The following is a 20,538-nucleotide window of genomic DNA, read 5'->3' as shown; positions in this document are numbered from 1 at the left end:
CTAAGTTTATCCATTAAAGAAGTTATTTATTTGGGAAGCATAATAACTCTTGGTGCAATGTTAATTAACTTGCAATGGGAGGAAGAGCTACTGAAGACAAGTAAGGAGTTCGGCTGACAGTCCATTGACCTGACTTAATTACAAAGCCACCCTCCAAATGAATATTCTACAAATCGGCTGTATCCACTGGTGCTGCGTGCTCATAGACAGTGTAGTCAGCAGGGGCTTGGGTTTGCCTGAGAATTTGATGTTTGGTAATGGAAGAGTGGGTACCTGTGACATGAACACTGAATTTAAAAGGAGACAGGGAAGACTGTTACAGATGGAGATCAGCATTGCAAAAGCAGTGAATGCAGCACTGAGCTGATGTTTCCATTCCAGCAAGAATTTCTGACTCAGTACCCTGTCAGTTTAACACACACTGTCAGATTTGAGGGTTGTTTGATATCACGGCAATGCAAGCACTGAAAATCTACTTAGGTCTGAAACAGCAGTACTGGTTTGTACTCTTTGGCTATAAATAAATAGGCTGTGGGATTAGATGGACAGGAGATGGAAGGGCAGCGCTGATAAAGAACTTCGGAAGGTTCTGAAGTTCTTCAGGTGGCAACCAGCTATCAGTCTACTGCCCACGTGAACCCAGGCCTCCAGAGGGTGAAACTTGGTTTCTACTAACAGGCTCCCAGGCGGCACTAGTGGTAAGGAACCTGCCTGCCAGTGCAGGAGACATGAGAGGCGTGGGTTCAGTCTCGGTCGGGAAGATCCCCTGCAGGAGGACGCAGCAACCCACTCCGGTATTCTTGCCTGGAGAATCCCGTGGACAGAGGGGCCTGGCAGGCTGCAGTCCATAGGTTCGCAAAGAGTGGGACACAACTGAAGTGACTTAACAGACACACACACACTCTCTCACACATAGCTGTACTAACTGGTACCAAAAAGGAGCTGAGATTCATGTTCAACTTCTGTTTTTCCTGCTTTCTTATCTGCTCCTGCATACTCTTGGACTCACTAAGGTACCCCCTGCTCCACTACTTCTAAGAATTACTGGATAATTTACCCCAAATCCTATTTGCCCCTCCAGATGCTCTGAACTTGCTGGTTAGAGGGGACCCAGCTTCTCTGGTCACCATGGTGACTGATCCCCATTCCTTTCCCTGAATCAGTGGTTCCTCAGCTCTCAAATGAAAGAGTGGATTTAGATGATTTCTTTTGCTGCTTTTGTTTCTAAAAATCTCAATGGAACTAGCACAGACTGAGACAAGTGCCATCTTGAGATTGACAGAGAATGATAGAATGGGTGGCCCTGGAAGGGACCTCAGATGTCATTGAGGCCAGCCTTCTCATTTCATAGATGAGGGCAGGTTGCGTGCGTGCATCCTAAGTCGCTTCAGTCATGTCCAACTCTCTGATCTTATAGACCATAGCCCGCCAGGCTCCTCTCTCCATGGGATTCTCCAGGCAAGAATACGTGGAGTGGGTTGCCATGCTCTCCTCCAGGGGATCTTCCCCACCCAGGGATCAAACCTGCATCTCTTAACGTCTCCTGCATTGGCAAGTGGGTTCTTTACCACTAGCGCCACCTAGGAAGCCTGAGGGCAGGTTCAGTTCAATTCAGTTCAGTCGCTCAGTCGTGTCCGACTCTTTGCGACACCCTCAAAACCACATGCCGAGTCAGTCATATGTGGGTAAAGACAGCTTTGTCTTGATTTTGTTTTTTGGAGTTACAGATTTGCATGGTGCATAATTACTCTAAAAATAAGCCGTTGGGCATTAGTTTCTCTACTAGGCATCTATACTACAAAACGATGCCTTGCTTGAATTTTTTCTCACCTACCAAGTACCCCTTGTCATGTTTTAGTTAAACATGGCAATAGGGTCCTTAAAGGGTAAATGACTTGGCATTTTGTTTCTTTAAATAAACGACTGTGAATTGTATCAGTACTTCAAACCTTGGCCCAAAATGTGGTCAGAGGGTCACAAAGATTCATAGGAGTTCTGTGAGGTGTTCCTGGGTTTTTCCTCCTTGCGGGGAAAAGGAGCTGTTTAATATCTTGAGGAGCTTTTGTGCATTAGCCAGCTCCCAGCTTCACTGCACAGGATGCTTCCAGCTTAGGCTGATTCCTCTCCCTTTGCCCATGCAAAGAAAATACAGTGAAGCTGTATTTTCTGTTGACTGTGTGATCTTGGCTCATTGACTGGTGGAGTAAGGTATGTCTGCTTTGGTTGCTGTAAAAGGCTGCATTTTGTCCATGGAATGGGTCTCACTTTATGTCTACATAGGCTCAGTGAGGATGCCTCTCACCTGCTAAAGAAGTGTGAAGTCTGCTATTAATACCTGGACAGCTGTGTAGCTGTGCAATCAAAAATAATCTGTTAAGTCACTAGTTGAAAAGATAAATTCCAGTTGGTTGAAGAGACAGCATGGGGGCGGTAATATAACATTGCCCCCTTTTTAAAAAATGATTTCTGTTAAAATTACTTAATATCCCAAGCAGATAGACAAGTATACAAAAGTGATAGCACACATTTCCTTCTTCTTGATGCTGTGAACTCTGTTGATCATGGCACTTTCTGTCCCCATCACCAGCCCTCTTTTTCTTCATCTCTCTCTCACTCTCTACTAAAACATATAAATGGTTTCTTTTAATGTCTTCACCACTACTAAAATATATTGGGCTGGCCAATAAGTTCATTTGGGTTTCTCACAAGCTGTAATGGAAAAACCTGAATGAACTTTTTGGCCAACCAAAAAAGTCCCCAGAGAGCAGACCTTTCTGATTCCTCAGTTCAATTCAGTTCAGTCGCTCAGTCGTGTGCGACTCTTTGAGACCCCATGAATCACAGCATACCAGGCCTCCCTGTCCATCACCAACCAGTTTTCTGCTAAGTCACTTCAGTCGTGTCCGACTCTGTGCTGCTCCATAGACGGAAGCCCACCAGATTTCCCCGTCCCTGGAATTCTGCAGGCAAGAACACTGGAGCAGGTTGCCATTTCCTTCTCCAATGCATGAAAGTGAAAAGTGAAAGTGAGGTCGCTCAGTCGTGTCTGACTCTTGGCGACCCCATGGACTGCAGCCCACCAGGCTCCTCCGTCCATTGGATTTTCCAGGCAAGAGTACTGGAGTGGGGTGCCATCGCGTTCTCCGCTACATCCCTATTAACCTGTGTCTGCTGTTGGTCTCAGTGTTTGCATGTTGCTCTGTGTTGGCTCAGACAGTAAAGAATCTGCCTGCAATGCGGGAGACCCGGGTTCGATCCCTGGGTTGGGAAGATCCCCTGGAGAAGGGAATGGCAACACACTCCAATATTCTTGCTTGGAGAGTCCCATGGACAGAGGAGCCTGGAGGACTATAGTCCATGGGGTCGCAAAGAGTCAGGACTGATCGACTTAACACTTTTACTTTCTATGTTAATAGATTAAATTAATTGCTTCCCCAAATTGCTTCTTTTTATGAAGTAGAATGCAGTGTAGGGTTCCCTCTACAACCGTTTGCCTTCCCCTAAATCACATTTTCCTTCTTCCCCACCTCCCCAGAAGTAACCAGTATTGTGAATGTGGTGTTTATCCTTTTCACACATGTTTTTATATCTTAGGACACATTTCTATGTACCCATTAACCACTTGGTAGAATTGTCTTCAGTGCTGGAGTTATTTCTGTAAATGGAAGTATAACCTTTCTGGTTTAATGTTGAAATGCATGCAGGACTAGGGAGACAAATCCGCTTATGTCCTGAGACAACTGGCAAGCAAAGCTCCTCAAACTCTCTTTAAGGAAGACTTTCCATGTGTCTTGAGTAACTGCTGAAGCAACCACTGTGATTGACCTACCAGAGAGCAATTAAGTGTTAACATCAAAGAATGAACGTATCTCAGTTTTCTCAATTAAAGTTTAAGAACTAAATGCACTTAATGTGTCTGTGCCAGAAAATTGACTGTTTCTTTGCAGTTTTCTCCATGGAAAGGGATCCTAGTGTTCCAATCAAAAAATCTAATTAACAAAGTTTAAGTGGCCTACAATTCTCAGTAAAACTTCTTTCTTTTTCTCCAGTTGAGACGGGAGAAGATTGACCTTGAAAATACTTTGGAACAAGAACAAGAAGCACTAGTGAACCGTCTCTGGAAGAGGATGGATAAACTTGAAGCTGAAAAGCGGTGTGTTGAGTCTTGCTGTTCTGTGTAGTGTCTGTAAATGTGTGTGTGTTGGATGTGGGGTCGGGGGACCATGCTGAATGTGACCAAGGAGTAACAACGGGACATTTTAATGCCTTAGTGGACACACGCTGTTTTAATTCGACAAATGGGGAAAATGTTGATAGCCTGTCCTCCTAAAGTAGGGGAAACCACTAGACCATTCAGGTATGACCTAAATAAAATCCCTTACAATTATACAGTTGCTGCTGCTAAGTCGCTTCAGTCGTGTCTGACTCTGTGCAACCCCACAGACAGCAGCCCACCAGGCTCCGCCGTCCCCAGGATTCTCCAAGCAAGAACACTGGAGTGGGTTGCCATTGCCTTCTCCACTGTGTGAAAGTGAAAAGTGAAAGTGAAGTCGCTCAGCCGCGTCCAACTTGTATCGACCCCATGGACTGCAGCCCACCAGGCTCCTCCATCCATGGGATTCTTCAGGCAAGAGCACTGGCGTGGCTTGCCATTGCGTTCTCCGACAATTATACAGTAGAAGTGACAAATAGATTCAGGGGATTAGATCTGACAGACAGAGTGCCTGAAGAACTATAGACGGAGGTTTATGACATTGTACAGGAGGCAGTGATCAAGACCATCCCCAAGAAAAAGGAATGCAAAAGGGCAAAACGGTTGTCTGAGGAGGCCTAAAAATAGCTGAGACAAGAAGAGAAGTGAAAGGCAAAGGAGAAGAGGAAAGATATACACATCTGAATGCAGGTTTCCAAAAAATAGCAAGGAGAGATAAGAAAGCCTTCCTCAGTGATCAGTGCAAAGAATAGAGGAAAACAATAGAATGGGAAAGACTAGAGACCTCTTCAAGAAAATTAGAGATACCAAGGGAACATTTCATGCAAAGATGGGTACAATAAAGAACACAAATGGTATGGACCTAACAGAAGCAGAAGATATTAAGAAGAGGTGGGAAGAATACACAGAAGAACTGTACAAAAAGATCTTCATGACCCAGATAACCATGATGGTGTGATCACTCATTTGAGCCAGACATCCTGGAGTGTGAAGTCAAGTAGGCCTTAGGAAGCATCACTATGAACAAAGCTAGTGGAGGTGATGGAATTCCAGCTGAGCTCTTTCAAATCCTAAAAGATGATACTGTTAAAGTGCTGTACTTATTACGCCAGCAAATTTGGGAAACTCAGCAGTGACCACAGGACTGGAAAATGTGTTTTCATTCCAATCCCAAAGAAAGGCAATGCCAAAGAATCCTCAAACTACCGCACAGTTGCATTCATCTCACACGCTAGCAAAGTAATGCTCAAAATTCTCCAAGTGAGGCTTCAACAGTACGTGAACCATGAATTTCCAGATGTTCAAGCTGGATTTGGAAAAGGCAGAGGAACCAGAGATCAAATTAGAAAGCAAGAGAGTTCCAGAAAAACATCTGCTTTATTGACTATGCCAAAGCCTTTGACTGTGTGGATCACAGCAAACTGTGGAAAATTCTTAAAGAGATGGGAATAGCAGACCACCTGATCTGCCTCCTGAGAAATCTGTATGCAGGTCAACAGGCAGCAGTTAGAACTGGACATGGGACAACAGACTGGTTCCAAATCGGGAAAGGAATATGTCAAGGCTGTATTTTGTCACCCTGCTTATTTAACTTCTGGGCAGAGTCCATCATGCGAAATGCCAGGCTGAAAGAAGCACAAGCTGGAGTCAAGATTGCTGGGAGAAATATCAATAACCTCAGATATGCAGATGACACTACACTTATGGCAGAAAGTGAAGAAGAACTAAAGAGCCTCTTGTTGAAACAGGACAGTGGAAAAGTTGGCTTAAAAGTCAACATTCAAAAAACTAAGATCATGGCATCCAGTCCCATCACTTCATGGCAAATAGATGGGAAAACAATGGAAACAGTGAGAGGCTTTATTTTTGGGGGCTCCAAAATCACTGCAGATGGTGACTGCAGCCATGAAATTAAAAGACACTTACTCCTTGGAATTGGAAGAAAAGCTATGACCAACCTAGACAGCATATTAAAAAGCAGAGACATTACTTTGCCAACAAAGGTCCGTCTAGTCAAAGCTATGGTTTTTCCAGTAGTCATGTATGGATGTGAGAGTTGGACTATAAAGAAAGCTGAGCACCAAAGAATTGATGCTTTTGTGGTGTTGGAGAAGATCCTTAATAGTCCCTTGGACTGCAAGGACATCAAACCAGTCAATCATAAAGGAAGTCAGTCCTGAATATTCATTGAAAGGACTGATGCTGAAGCTGAAACTCCAATACTTTGGCCACCTAATGGGAAGAACTGACTGATTGGAAAAGACCCTGATGCTGGGAAAGATTGAAGGTTGGAGGAGAAGGGGATGACAGGGGATGAGATGGTTGGATGGCATCACTGACTCGATGGACATGAGTTTGAGCAAGCTCTGGGAGTGGTGATGAACAGGGAAGCCTGGCGTGCCGCAGTCCATGGGGTCGCAAAGAGTCCGAGCAGCTAAACTCAACTATCCTTCTGTTGGTCCATCTTTATACTCCCCTCTTACTGTCCTAGTAGAATGTCTTATTGAACTTGCTTCCCCCATTATTTTCTGAAGTGCTTAGGATGTGTGCTGTGTACCATGACTGATCACATATCTCTAGAGTGTACTTCATTAGGAAGGCTGAGATTTTAATAGCGAAATGATCATCTTTGTGTTTTAAGACTTACTAAAGTCTATAAAACTTTGTTTTTTATAGACTTACTTGTACATATTTAAGGTTAGTGTTTTTACTGTTAAATATATGTACATGGATATGAAAAACTCAGCAACACATGTAATCTTGAATCCCTTTGTGCAAGAACTGGGGTGGGAGTGCTTCCCTGGTGGTCCTGTGGTTAAGACTGAGCTCTCAATGCAAGGAGCATGGGTTCAATCCCTGTTTGGGGAACCAAGATCCTACATGTTGTGCCACACAGTCCCCCACAAAAAAAGATGTGGTGGGGCCCTTAGATTTAAGCACTGTGTGCTTTGGGGTGGGTGGAACAGGGCTAATGGCAGGGAAGTTCTGTAGATGGGATGTGTGTTTGGGTGTAGAAAGGAAACTTCTTGAAAATATTCATTCACCTACTTCACCAGGAACTTTAGTTTACTGACCAGAAATATTTGCCATAAATATTTGGTTCGGATGAATAACCATAGATTGAGTTTGTCTCAAGATCTGCAAAACAGATTCAGGTGTGGGTTGTGCGTTAGTTGCTCAGATGTGTCTGACTCTGTGGCCCGTGGACTGTAGCCCGTCAGGCTCCTTTGTTCATCCAGTTCTCTAGCCAAGAATACTGGAGTGAGTTGCCATGGCCTTCTCCAGGGAATCTTCCACAGGCTTTAAAAAAAGTGAAGATCCAAGGTGTACCTATATGGAATTATTGAAGCAGTAGTTGAATCAGTTTTGTTTTGCCTTATTATAGTAGTACTAATTGAATCATGGAAAGTTATTTCATCTAATAGATGGAGAGACCATTACAATATTTAACCACCTAGTTTTCTCAGCAAGGGATAAACTCAAAGGTAAAAACCAAACTAAACCAAAAACTTCCCAGCAGTTTATAAAAAGGAGGCAGAGAGGTCTGCTGCCAGTCAATCTTTCTTTGAAGAAAGCAGTAGAAGGTTTTATATATATATAAATACCAGATTATTGCATGGAACTTTATGAAATTGTCATTTTGTCAAATATTAGAGCTTTATGTACTTCAGACTAAAAATATTTGATAGAGAAGGTGGTACCACCCACTTACTAACCCAGTACATTTTTGGTTTTGTTTTGTCTTTAACTGTTTTTCCTTTTGCTGTGGCCAGAAGCAAAGGGCCTTCCATCCAGTTGGCCTTGCCCTTGTTTTTTCTTTTTGAAAATATTTATTTTTTAATTTGACTGTGCCAAGTCTTAGTTGCAGCAAGCAGGGTCTTTAGTTGTGTGTGGGATCTACTTCCCTGACCAGGGATCGAACCTGGGCCCCCTGCATTGAGAGTACAGAGTGTTAGCCACTGGACCAGGGAAATCTTAGGGTTGGTTTTTCAGGAGGGAAGTTGAGAAGTGTATCTGTCTATTTGACACAACCCTCCAAAAAGATTCATGATCTATAGTTCTTAAGTTTCAACTAAAAGCACTGAGAGGAAATTCCTCCAGGGTCTCCATTCCCTCAAGCCCAACATGTGGACCATTTAGTCAGCAAATCATCCTGACTGCCCAGGGTATGCCCGGCATGATAATGAGAAGCCAGTGTTAGAGATTTTTTATGTAAGGCTTAATTACCAGCGGCCATTTAACAGGAAGAAAGGGAAGGTGGATTCTTCAGCTCTGTCCTTTGACTTGACTGTCAAGTAAGGGCGATTAAAAATACTGGAAGATGGGCAGAGGAGTTAATTTAGTGAATTTTGGTGATTAATATGAGCATGCTATTAAAACAAACCTCCCAGCTAGAATGTGTTGTTTTGTCTTTATTTTTCAATTACTAAGAATTTATTTATGTATTTTATTTTATTTTATTTATGTATTTTAAAAATAGATGATGGTGAGCATCAGATCAGTGTTTTATGTTTTAAAGACAAACTGTTTTTCATTGTTGGATTTTTCTTTTCAATGAAGAATCCTGCAGGAGAAATTGGATCAGCCGGTGTCTGCTCCCCCATCGCCTAGAGACATCTCCATGGAGATCGACTCTCCCGAAAACATGATGCGACACATCAGGTTTTTAAAGAATGAAGTGGAGAGGCTGAAGAAGCAACTGAGAGCTGCCCAGTTACAGCGTACGTAGGCTTGCTGTCACTGGTCATCTGTCCACAGGAGTAATCCACTCACCAAGGAGAGAGTTTTATAAAATACGTGTATTTCCCATTGAATTTGTATAAATTAAATTCATATTGTGTTTCATTGCCAGTACATAATTATATGTCTGTCATCCTGGAATAGTTTATTTTTAAAAAAATTACAGTGGGGCAGGGCAAATAGTTAAGAATACTAGAAAATCACATAATTTCAGGAGGGTCCAGGATCAGAGGCACTATTTCTTTTCTTTTAATTAATTTTAATTGGAATATAGTTGATTAACAGTGTGTGTTAGTTTCTGTTATACAGCAAGCAGAGTGAGTCAGTTGTCCATTTACATACATCCACTCTTTGGGGGATTCTTTTCCCATATTGGTCATTACAGAATATTGAATAGAGAGTGTCCTGTGCTATACAGTAGGTCCCCATTCGTTATCTATTTTACATGAGAGGTAGTACTCCTCCCCAGCTCCCTGGTGTTCATCCCTTAGATGGTGCTAACACGAGCGATGCTGGAGGCCTCAGCGCACTCTGGGAGCATTAATGCAGAGAAGAGTATTTATCTTCTTTACTACCAGAATTGGGCCCCAGCTAACAGTTGTTCATGGTACTTGCCGAATCAATGCTTTTGAAGTATATTCTTTTTATTTTTGGAAAGCAAAGGAACTAATTTCTGGATGCATGATCGGTCACTGTGTATTTGCTTGCATTTCTCCTATTTCAGCTTTTAGACTGTTCAGATGTATTTGAATAGATAATACAGTACAAAATATGCAGGGAAAAAATAAGTCTCTTTCACCCCTGACCCCCAGCCCCCCAATTTTCACAATTAACACATTTTTAATACAGTCCTCAGATGTGTGTGTAGACTTCTTTTATATAAATAGTAGCACAATGAACATACTTTTTTTTTTTTTAAGTTTTCTCTTTTCACTTACTATCTCTTGCAATTTTTCCCCTGCCGATACATACAGAACTGCCTTACTCCCCCTTTTAAAGGCTGTGCAGTATTTGATTGTATGGATATGCTGTAGTTTATTTAACTCATCCCTTATCAACAGACCCCTTTGAGCTGCCATGCACAACCACAGAGAACATCTCTGTACACATATTTCGATACCTGTGTAAGAATACCGTCAGGGTAAACTCCAGGGCATGGATTTGCTGAGTCAGATGAAATGCACATTTAAAATTTCAGCGATTCTTATCTTTATGTTTTCTTCTCTGAAGTGTATTGCAAGCTCTCGTCCAGCGCTGTGTCTGGGAGGGGACATCAAGGTCATCTTGGGAACCTTTAAGAAATAGTGTGTTATGTGTCCTATTGTTAACAAATGAGCACAAACTTAGTCATTTATTTTATTTCCAACAAAAGATCTCACATATTTATTAGTAAGATAGAGTACTAGCTGAGAGACACAACAGGAGAACCAGCCATTCCATCTCTTCTATAAAACACGTGCAGGCTGTTGAGACAGCAGTTGTGTGGTTAAGATGCAAGTGACCTTGACACAGCATAAATGTGTGCCATTCGTGTGTGAGGCTCCTTAGACCCAGCTTCGTTCTTCTCCCATGTCTTCCCTCGGAATTGTACCTGATTTTATTACCACTTTTCATTCAAATCCTTTGGGAAGTGGGATAATTCTGCTTTTGTTTCTCGGCCAGGAGTCGCTTGACCCCGAAAGTCTCATGAGAAGAAAGACATGGCGAGGAACAAATTCAACCACACGTAGGATGGTGAAGAAGAAAAAAGAGACAGACTCACTGATTTAAAACAACACTAATTTATTATGTTTTAGTTTTTGGAGGTCTGGATTCAAAACAGGTCCACTGGGCTAAAATCAAGGTGTCAGCAGGGCTCGTTTCCTTGTAAGAGGCTCGAAAGGAGAAACTGCTTGCTTGCTTCAGCTTCTAAGGCGTCTGCATTCTTTGGCTCATGACTCCTCCTTTGCATGGGTACCGCTCCCACCTCTGCCACCCTTGTCACATCTTTTCACTCTGACCCTCCTGCCTTCCCCTTAAAGACCCTGGGGCTGCATCAGACCCACCCAGATAATCCAGGATGAGTTCCCATTTCAGGGTCCTTAACCTCACCATGACGACAGGTCTCTCTTCCCACATCAGGCAGCATGGCCACAGGCTTCAGAGAGTAGGATGTGGACATCTGTAGGAGGCCACCATCCTGTCTAACCCTATACAGGCTTCTGGGCTTACTCTAGGGGTGGAGCCTTGTCATCTGTATTTTTTTTAAATAAAGGCAATTCTGATCATGTACCCAGTTTGAGAATCGCCATGGATGTGTATTCCGTGAAAACAAGTCAGAGAGGGTTCTCAAGTATTGGTTGTTTTAGGTTTGGGTGTTTTTTGAGTTTTTGCTGTGTTGCACAGGCAAAGGTCTTTTAGCCCCTTTCTGAAATCTTTCAAGTGCTATTTTTCTTTCCTGTGTATACTTGCCTTGTTGTTCCCCAGACAACATTTTTGGAAGAAATTTGGGAAGGGTATCTTATTTCTTCTACTTCCTTCCTACTGCAATGTTTGGTCCCCGGAGAGACTGTGGATATCAGCAGAGGCATCTGTAAATGCTGTTTGGATTTTGTGAGGACAGGGAAAGCTGACCTGAAGCAGCTGCGTGTGGCTCCTAGCTGCTCACAGTTGTTTAGGTTGGGTTTAGAGGATGAGTTCATGAGACTTTCCTCATACCTGCATCTGTCTCCTTGGGTCGTATAATCTAGTCCCCTTTGAAAGCTCCTAGGGCACTAGGGCCTTTTCCCATTAAGTCAGGCTGAGTCTGAGCTTGAACCTCTCTCCAGATGGCTCTCAACTCTGGATGAACGTTAGAAGCCTCAGGGGAGTTTTTGTAGACCAGTGGAGAGGCTTCATCCTTGTGGATTTTAATTTCAGTGGTTTGGATGGGATCTGGGCAGGAGTATTTTCTTACCATAAACTTGAAAGGGAACGCAGAAGGTACAGGCCTTGGGACTTCCCTGGTGGTCCAGTGTTGAGGATGCTGAGGACATGGGCTCAATCCCTCGTCCAGGAATTAAGATCTCACATACCAGCCAAAAAAAAAGCCAGGTACAGGCCACCTTAGGATCATATAGGAACCATCTTTTGGGAGACTAGAAATCACCTTCAGTTAACACTATTTTTGACTGAATTTGTGAGGTGGCTGAAGATGGTAGAGGTATAAGCTGTGACTTCAAAGCTTTAGGGAGCTCAGTGTGGGAGAAAGAGGATGACTCCTGAGAGTAACTGAAGTGTTGCTCAGTCATGTCCAACTCTTTGCAACCCTATGGACTGTAGTCCACCAGGCTCCTCTGTCCGTGGGATTTCCCAGGTGAGAATACTGGAATGGGTTGCCATTTCCTTCTTCAAGGGATCTTCCTGACCCAGGGACTGAACCCAGGTCTCCTACATTGCAGGTAGATTCTTTACCATCTGAGCCACCGGGGAAGCCCTGAGAGTAAATCCAGCCCCGTGAAATCAGGTGTGGCGACCTGCCGGTAGAGGGCAGCCAAGGAATGCCACGGTCTCAGCCATCTGTACCTGGGTCTCTCACACCCAGAGGCTGTGGGCCTGGTGCCTTCTCTGTGCCTCTGGCTTCTGGGTTAATTGCCAAACTGCCAGGCAATCTTTTCAGCTATCGCTCCTGGTGACTGATGTTCTTGTCTATAGCTTATTGTTTAAGGATTCTCCCCTGCTGGTTTCCCCAGATGCTAAAGGATTGCCATTTTTCTTTGAAAGACAGGGTTTCCTCTTAAACAATTATTCTCAAAGCCTCACGAATCCTCAGTTCTCTCCTATTTATAGAAAAGAAAGGCAACTTTCTCTGACAGCTGCCCCTCTAGTTCTAGAAACAATAAATATTCCAAGAGGCTGATAGAGCACTTCCTGTAGAGCAAGTGAAAAATTCTGCATCCCCATATTTGGGATGAAATACCTTTAATCATTTATATTAAAAGTGTACTTTGTAAATATTTTCCCAGCATGCCTTCAATTAAGGAGATTTTTGCATCTGGATTAGACAGCAGGGTTTCTGGTTAGATTGAAAACAGCTGAGAGATTTAGTGTTTAGCGCACATAATAGTGTTTGATAATTTGGGTGTTTTCATTTGAATTTCTAAAATAAGGATTTTCAAAAACTTGGATGTATTCTGTCATGATGGTTTCTTGGAAATCATTGAGTACTTATCAAAAGTCATTATTTGCTAAAAATGCCAGACCTCCATTGAGTTATGTAAAACTGGAACTAATTTGGTAGACTTGGGAGTCAAAATAGGTTCAGTTTATGGGAGAGAAATTGTCAGTGTAGCAGTCACCACCTTGCTTCCTTCTTAAATCTGAACCAGACTGATAATATGGGGTAGTATCCTGTAGGACTATCTGTTAGACGTGGTCATGGCCAATCTAAACTTGTAAGTACTTTTCAGAAAAGAGAAGTAAATGGAGATTGTACTTTTCCCAAGTTCCTTGGCTGAGACAGGGGAAAATGAAGGAGCCAAGAAGATGGGTAGACACTGAGTTTTGTATGAAGTTTCGTTACTTAGTAGCAACACATTCTGTCTGGGGTAAACCAGGAAAGGAGGGAGGTCTGCCTAGGGTAAACCGGGAAAGGGCTAGAGGGTCATGTTTTACCTTTGGTGGCAAGGATGCCACAGAATCCTGCAGAGTCACTCCGGAGGGCAGACAGCTCAGCAGAAGGGGATTCCAAAGCCCCAGGAAGATGTTGGTTGCACATTTCCGATTCCTCCAAGAGATAATCTGGTTGGTTCAGCCTGAGTCTATAGCATCTAGCCCTGGGGCCGATTAGTTCTGACTGTACCACATGTGGAGCAGCTCCTGCGGAAGGGGTACTTGTCATAAGCAAGAGCCATCCCCAGAACCTGGCTGCACGTACGTCTTGATTTGCTGTCTGCCTCCAAAACACTGTGCATCAGTGAGGAGACAGTAACACATACACCAAAAATTAGACTGATGGGAAATGTTGATCTAATGTTGGAAATGTTGATCACATAGTGCTTACTACGTCGGTTTCTGGTTTTATAAAAAGATTTATTAACTGTTAGCAGGTTTTCCATGTGCAACCCCGCCCCCACCGCTTGCACTGGGGGTGTGCTAACAAGTGTGATCTCTGGGTGTGCTCCCATAGATGACGTGCCCCACCGTGTCTGGTGTTGACAGGCAGCAGAATTGGTGCCCTGAGGGGAGCCCATGGGCTGAATTTATTTCCCTATCTAAACCCCTTCCCCTCTCCACTCCAGCAAAGTAGTGAGAGCTCTGGTAACCACTCAGGCCAGACATAGCTCCAGCATGTCTTTCTCGACATAGAGCACTTTAGAAGGCGAGGAAGCGGGATTGATGCTGCCTAACCCTTTAGCACTACTTTTCACATTTTTTTCCCTAAGTGCAGATCATTGGTCAACCTTGGTACTTGGGATAAACTTGAAATCCAGGTGTCTGTGTGTGGGGAGTGAGAACGGCTGTCTTATTCTTGGTCTGTGGCACAGCCTTGTCTTTTTAAGAGTGAACTATGACTGCACGGACCTTGGTTTAATCGAGAACTCTGGCTTTTCAGATTCCGAGAAAATGGCGCAGTATTTGGAGGAGGAACGTCACATGAGAGAGGAGAACCTGAGGCTGCAGAGGAAGCTGCAGAGGGAGATGGAGAGAAGAGAGGCCCTCTGTCGACAGCTCTCTGAGAGCGAGTCCAGCTTAGAGATGGATGATGAAAGGTACGTGTGTGTCCCGCAGACCTCGTGAGAACGACAGCAACAAAAACCAGCCTCCAGCCCCGCTTCACCTCCTGTGAGATGTGGTAGGAGATGGCTGGAACGTTTATTTATTGTCATGATGAATACTGTCACCTCAAAGTGATTGCCGAGAATGGGATAAATGAAGACGATTGACCATCCTCCTTAAACACAGGAAGATCAAGAAAGTGGCCTTTCCCAAATTACTGATAGGAGAGACATGGGGCAGGTCATGCGTAGAGAGGCAGCATCAACGTGTTGTTGAATTCATCTGATCCTATGTCATGTCTCTTTAGAGCATGCGTGATTGTTATTTAGTTGCTAAGTCACGACCGACTCTTTAGCGACCCCATGGACTGTAGCCTGCCAGGATTCTCTGTTCATGGGATTTCCCAGGCAAGGATACTGGAGTGGGTTGCCATTTCCTTCTCCAGGGAACCTTCCTGACCCAGGAATTGAACCCACGTCTCCTTCTTTTGCTACTCTGAGCCACTGGGGAAGCCCTTAGAATATGGGTGGGAGCATCTGAGTTCACAGAAAAAATGAGCAGGCCATGCATGGTTCAGCCTGAGAAAGCAGACGTGTCCAGGGGGTGAAAGAATCTGCCAGAGATGGGCGAAAGTTGTTGAAAGCCAGAGGTTTTGCTTTTACACACTTGGAGACTTTTCAGCCTTTTTGCTGAAAACGAAACAAATACATTTATCTGACCAGGCCTCAATATCAAGACCCCTCGTTGTCCCACTGAGAAATGGGTTGGAATAAGAGAGTCATCCTTTGGTCAGCTAGTCAGATTTTCCTTTCCTTCCCTACCCGCCCTCCTGCTCTGTACTTTGAAGAGAGGTGATGGTTAAGACAACCACCATCCGACAGGATGGGGCAGCCAGTCTACGACCAGGGTCTGCCAATGGCTGTGATGACTCATACTTGCTGTTGACACCAGAGTGTGTTGTTTGAACACATGTGGGCAGTTCTAGCAGATCAGCACTCCATTTCTCTTATTGAACAGACCCAGGGGGCTAACAGGCGTTCTGATTAATTCACTGTGGGCAGTGATAGTATTATCATTTCACAAAAAATGTATGATTTTTTTATAATGAAGATCTACTTTTATCATCTAAAATAGTTTAATAAAAACAGACTTAAATCTGTTTTTAAAACTATCTTCCTTGTTTGAAAAGAATAAAAGTGAGTCTTTTTTTCTCAGAAGTTTATATTCTAAAACTCTCATCCTTAACTCTGAATGTCACTGATCTGTTTCTGACAGTGTCTCATTCTTCCTGAAATTCTTATCCTCTTAAAACCATTTTGACTAAAAACATCAGCTAGAATATTAATTAACTTACTACTTTAGCAATACCTGAAGACATGGAGCAGAGGATGTGTTAATATACACAGCACCCTATGCTTGATTGTTTTTTTAATTGGGATATAGTTGCTTTATACTGTTGTTAGTTTCTACTGTACAGCTAAGTGAATCAGCTGTTTGTATACACTGTTTGTATATCTCCTCTTTTGAATTTTGAATATGACACATTCTGAGGGACAAGTTCTGACTACAGTGACAACACTAAGGCTACTTCAGGCTTCTGGACAAAAATCGTTTTTCCCCAGAATTGGTATTTACTGCAGAAGCTTTGCCTTGCTTTCTTGCTTTCTTTTTTTTGACTTGTCCAGTGTGCATGGTAGCATCAGAAAGAAGGTTTGACTCCCAGCCCCGCTCTCCCACTTTTTCTTTAATGTTGGAGTATAGTTGATTTACAGCATTGCGTTTGTTTCGGGCATACAGCATGGTGATTCAGTTATACAAATCCAGATACCTGGGCTTCCCTGGTGCCTCAGATGTAAAGGATCTGCCTGCAATGCAGGAGACCAGGGTTCAGTCCCTGGATTAGGAAGGTTTCCTTGGAGAAGGGAATGGCTATTCACTCCAGTCCTCTTGCCTGGAGAATTTCATGGACAGCAGAGCCTGGTGGGCTACAGTCCATGGGATTGCAGAGAGTCAGACATGACTGAGCAGCTAACACCTATTCATCTGTCTCTTCTTTTCCCTGTAGCTCAATACGGAATATTGAATGTAGTTCCCTGTGCTGTGCCGTAGGTCCTCGTTAGCTTTTTTAGGTTGGATTATCAGGAGTCAAGTACAGCTGCCCAATAAAGACACCTGCTGTCCCTACTGGGGATAATATCACATTTGGGAGAAAGAAAATAGGCACTTGAGACTTGTATATCTTTAAGTCCTTAAAGACCAAGAAGTGGTCTTAGTAGCCTTGCTGGCTGCAGAATTACAAGGCGTCTGATCTAGCAGCACCATGGTGGGCTACACTAAGGAGAGCAGGGAGAACTGGTGGTGAGAGCTCACTAACAGGTGCGTGCCAAACGTGGGAGCCTTGTTTTCTTCGAGTTGACTAAACCGGCATAGAAATAACTGTGTTCAAGTTCCTCATGTGAGCTGATTAAACATCAGGGCTGAGATTGCCTCTAGGGTAGACATGTCTGCACGTGTTCCTTCCTTTGGCTGGAAAGCCTGGGAAGGATCACTTCTTAGAGAGTCTCTCAAGCAGAAATTCGCCTTCGTCAGCTCTTTGTGCTTGTTTACCAAGTGAGGTCTAATATGATTTCTGAATCCAGGAAGAAGTCTGATGCGCACGGTGTGACCTACTGAGATACTCACCCGAGTGTCTTTTATTACATCCCCCATTCAAACATGTGACTGTTCGTTAAGCAAGGCCTGCCTTGTAAACAATTGACATCCACTTCAGGGAACCACGTACCTTTAATTTGATGACATACATCTCAGAGGGCTTGTTTGGGTTGGCTTTTCAAGGAACAATTCACATGTAGCCATTATAGCATTTACATGTAGCCATTGAGCCCCATTGGTAGCTCAGACCATAAAGAATCTGCCTACAATGTGGGAGACCTGGATTTGATCCCTGGGTCGGGAAGGTCCCCCTGGAGAAGGAAATGGCAACTCACTCTAGTATTCTTGCCTGGAGAATCCCATGGACAGAGGGGCCTGGTAGGAGTCACAAAGAGTCCAACATGACTGAGCAGCTAACGTACACACACACAACCCACACTCACATATGGAGTGTTGTAAGTCCATGGAGTCACAAAGAGTCCAACACGACTGAACAACTAACATACACACACACCACACACACTTACAACATGGTTGTGTCTCATTCTTGGGACAGGGGCAGTGAATTCCTACGTAACTGTTCCGTGATGGAGAAAAGCCTGGTCCTGTCTGTGACCCGGCTGTCACCAGGCCTCCATCCTGAGTAAAGACAGCCTGGATTCCCTCGCTCACACCCCTGCAGAGAGTGCTGTGCCAGGCAGTGCAGCAGCGTGGCTCTGGCGCCTGCATTATACACGTGTCCTCGTTGCAGCGGCACTTTCTGAACGCTCATGAGTTCTACCTCATGATGCAAACGTCTGACATTTTCTCGGGGAAGCATTCTGAGGAACTGCTGGGATGCAGGCGGTGCTAACCATGTCATCCTGCCTCTTAGGTATTTTAACGAGATGTCTGCACAAGGATTAAGACCTCGCACTGTGTCCAGCCCGATCCCTTACACACCTTCTCCCAGTTCAAGCCGGCCAATATCACCTGGTGAGTATGTGTTCTCGGCTGCCTCTGCGACTCATTTCTGCTGTATTTATTAGCTACCCCGGAATACGTTCCCTCCCAGCATATAAAAGTCTTGTAAACAGAGAGGGGTCATGTGTTGTCCAGAAACACCAAAAAAAAAAAAATGATCAATACCATCACAACAGAGTCTTTGCTTCAAATTTTTAAGCACAAATATTGTAATGCCAGCTGGTGGTTTTCTTCAGTTTTTCTGGAACCAAAAAATGTAATTTAAGTCTACAAAACCTTTGTGAAAAGACTATCTTTGACTATAATTTTAGGTGCCAATGAATTGACAAGAACCTTGGGTAGATTTTTCTGAGATGCATCAAAGCTTATTATGGGTTCTCTCTTCTTCTTATGGGTTCACCATCTCCGTTTTACCCTCAGAATAATTAATGCAGGTGTTGTATTAAAATTGAGGGAGCAGTGATGTGGAGGTTCCGCAGCTACTGGTCAGATGGCCAGGAAGTGGCGAGGCAGGGCGTGTCTTATTTCCAAGGCCTGTGTCCTTCCGAGCACAGGCTGCCTCCTGCTCTCTGCAGTGATGGTGAGTGGGCCTCGGCCCTGGGACACAGACCGGGCGAGAAGGAACTGGCTTTGCTTCTGTCTCTGGCTTTGCTCCTCAGAAGCCTTCCCCTCAAAGGCAGGCTTGTCTTCATCTGACCCCGAAAAACTCTCTCCCCGGGGTCCCTGGCTCCATACCCGCACAGCATGGGATTCTCGGGCCAGGAGGGCAAATTAATGATCCAGCAGGGAAGAAAGAGGAAGGCAGGGGAGGGAGGGCAGTGAGCGGAGGGAGGAAGGAAAAGGTAGCTGGCCAAGGGCTTGTGTCTTGTGACTGAAGTGTCCAGGCTGCTCTTCTTGTGCTCGCTGGTAAACAGATTTTCAACAGAGTTGGGGGGGAAATGTTGGGGGTGGGGGAAGGGAGCTGGAGGGACAGTTTCACAGCAGAATAAAGTGAGGTGATGGCTCAAAAGGGTAGCAGCAATAAAGGTTTTGTGGTCTGGGACAGTGAAACAGCTTCACATTAGGGTGTCATCTCATTTCATCTGTTGTAATAATGGGACACCAAGCATGGATGCCCTTCAGGTTGACAGAGGGGAAGTGCCGCAGCCGGGCAGGTGGCTGAGGATAGCAGGAGGCAGAAATGGCTTGGTGAGTTTAGGATCCAGCCCAGCACTGTGCTGTTATGACTTTTTGTAAGAGGGGTCACACACTTTTTGGTTTTGTTGGCCTGTCTACTTTTGCCCAAGCCATGTGGCGTGCAGAATCTTAGTTCCTGACTAGAGATCAAACTCATGCTGCCTGCAGTGGAAGTGCAGAGTCTTAACCACTGGCCCACCAAGGACATCTCTAGAAGGGTTATTTTTAAAAGCCCAACACAAAGTGTGGCAGCTTTTGTCCACTTGGGGCCAGCACGTTCTCGGGCATCTGACAGGGTGAAGAGGGGCTGTTTGCAAATCCAAAGGACTTTCTGTTGTGGATCTTCAGCACAATCATCACTTGTTCTTGCCCCAAAGGATGTTCCTGAATCTGTTTCTCCTGCTCTGCAGTGGCCTTGAGATCTCTCCAGAAGCTTCTCTCCTGAGCTGCCTCTCAGGTTTCCCCAAAGAGCATTTGGGTTTCACTACCAGGAGGATAAAGGTCTTCTTTGCTTTCTGATTTATTGATGGGGAAGAAAGTCGTGAGTTAGGAAGAAGCAAGAAAGAGGAAGGCTTTTATAGCTCATACTGATACTGATTCGTATTAAGTATAATTTAGTGTTCTCTTTGTTTTATTTAAACCTAAATGCATGTGATTTCTAATTCATTAAATGTAGTGTTGTGGTCACTGAAGAAACCGGAAACGAAAGTGAGACCTTGGTTGGGAGTATTAACTTCTATGGTAACAAATGCTCTGCAGGAAGATGTATTGCCTGCACAGAATTTTGGCTTTTGCTGTCCCTGTTGCTGTAACATGAGGCTTCCTTGTATAGACAAGCTAGTTGGTTATCCATTAATACTACATCATAGTAAGTAACAACTAGATTTTTTCTTTTTAAATTTCAGCCAGCTTTAGTGAGAACATTTGTACCATCTTTGAAATTCTAGAATATCATCAAAGTAGATTATAAACTCCTTTTGGCAGTGGAATTACTCCTATTCTCTCTAGTCCATTGCATGCATAATATATGAGCAACATCTGAATTTTCAAGTTTTCTT

The 20,538-nt window shown here is 44.0% G+C and overlaps 1 protein-coding gene across 1 annotated transcript in view; it reads left to right on the top strand.

The window, feature by feature from the left end:
• The window catches only part of CCDC6 (coiled-coil domain containing 6), a 112,157-nt gene that overhangs the window by 79,226 nt on the left and 12,393 nt on the right, over positions 1-20,538 (top strand). Inside the window, exons 4-7 of the mRNA XM_024986913.2 lie at positions 4,050-4,153; positions 8,774-8,934; positions 14,526-14,682; positions 18,216-18,316. Of these exons, the coding sequence (XP_024842681.1) occupies positions 4,050-4,153; positions 8,774-8,934; positions 14,526-14,682; positions 18,216-18,316 (523 nt within the window). The remainder of the gene's footprint in view (positions 1-4,049; positions 4,154-8,773; positions 8,935-14,525; positions 14,683-18,215; positions 18,317-20,538) is intronic.

The sequence above is a fragment of the Bos taurus genome, chromosome 28, assembly GCF_002263795.3.
Source record: "Bos taurus isolate L1 Dominette 01449 registration number 42190680 breed Hereford chromosome 28, ARS-UCD2.0, whole genome shotgun sequence".
Taxonomy (NCBI): domain Eukaryota; kingdom Metazoa; phylum Chordata; class Mammalia; order Artiodactyla; family Bovidae; genus Bos; species Bos taurus.
The sequence above is the reverse complement of the archived record's forward strand: the minus strand, read 5'-3'. Positions and strand labels throughout refer to the sequence as shown.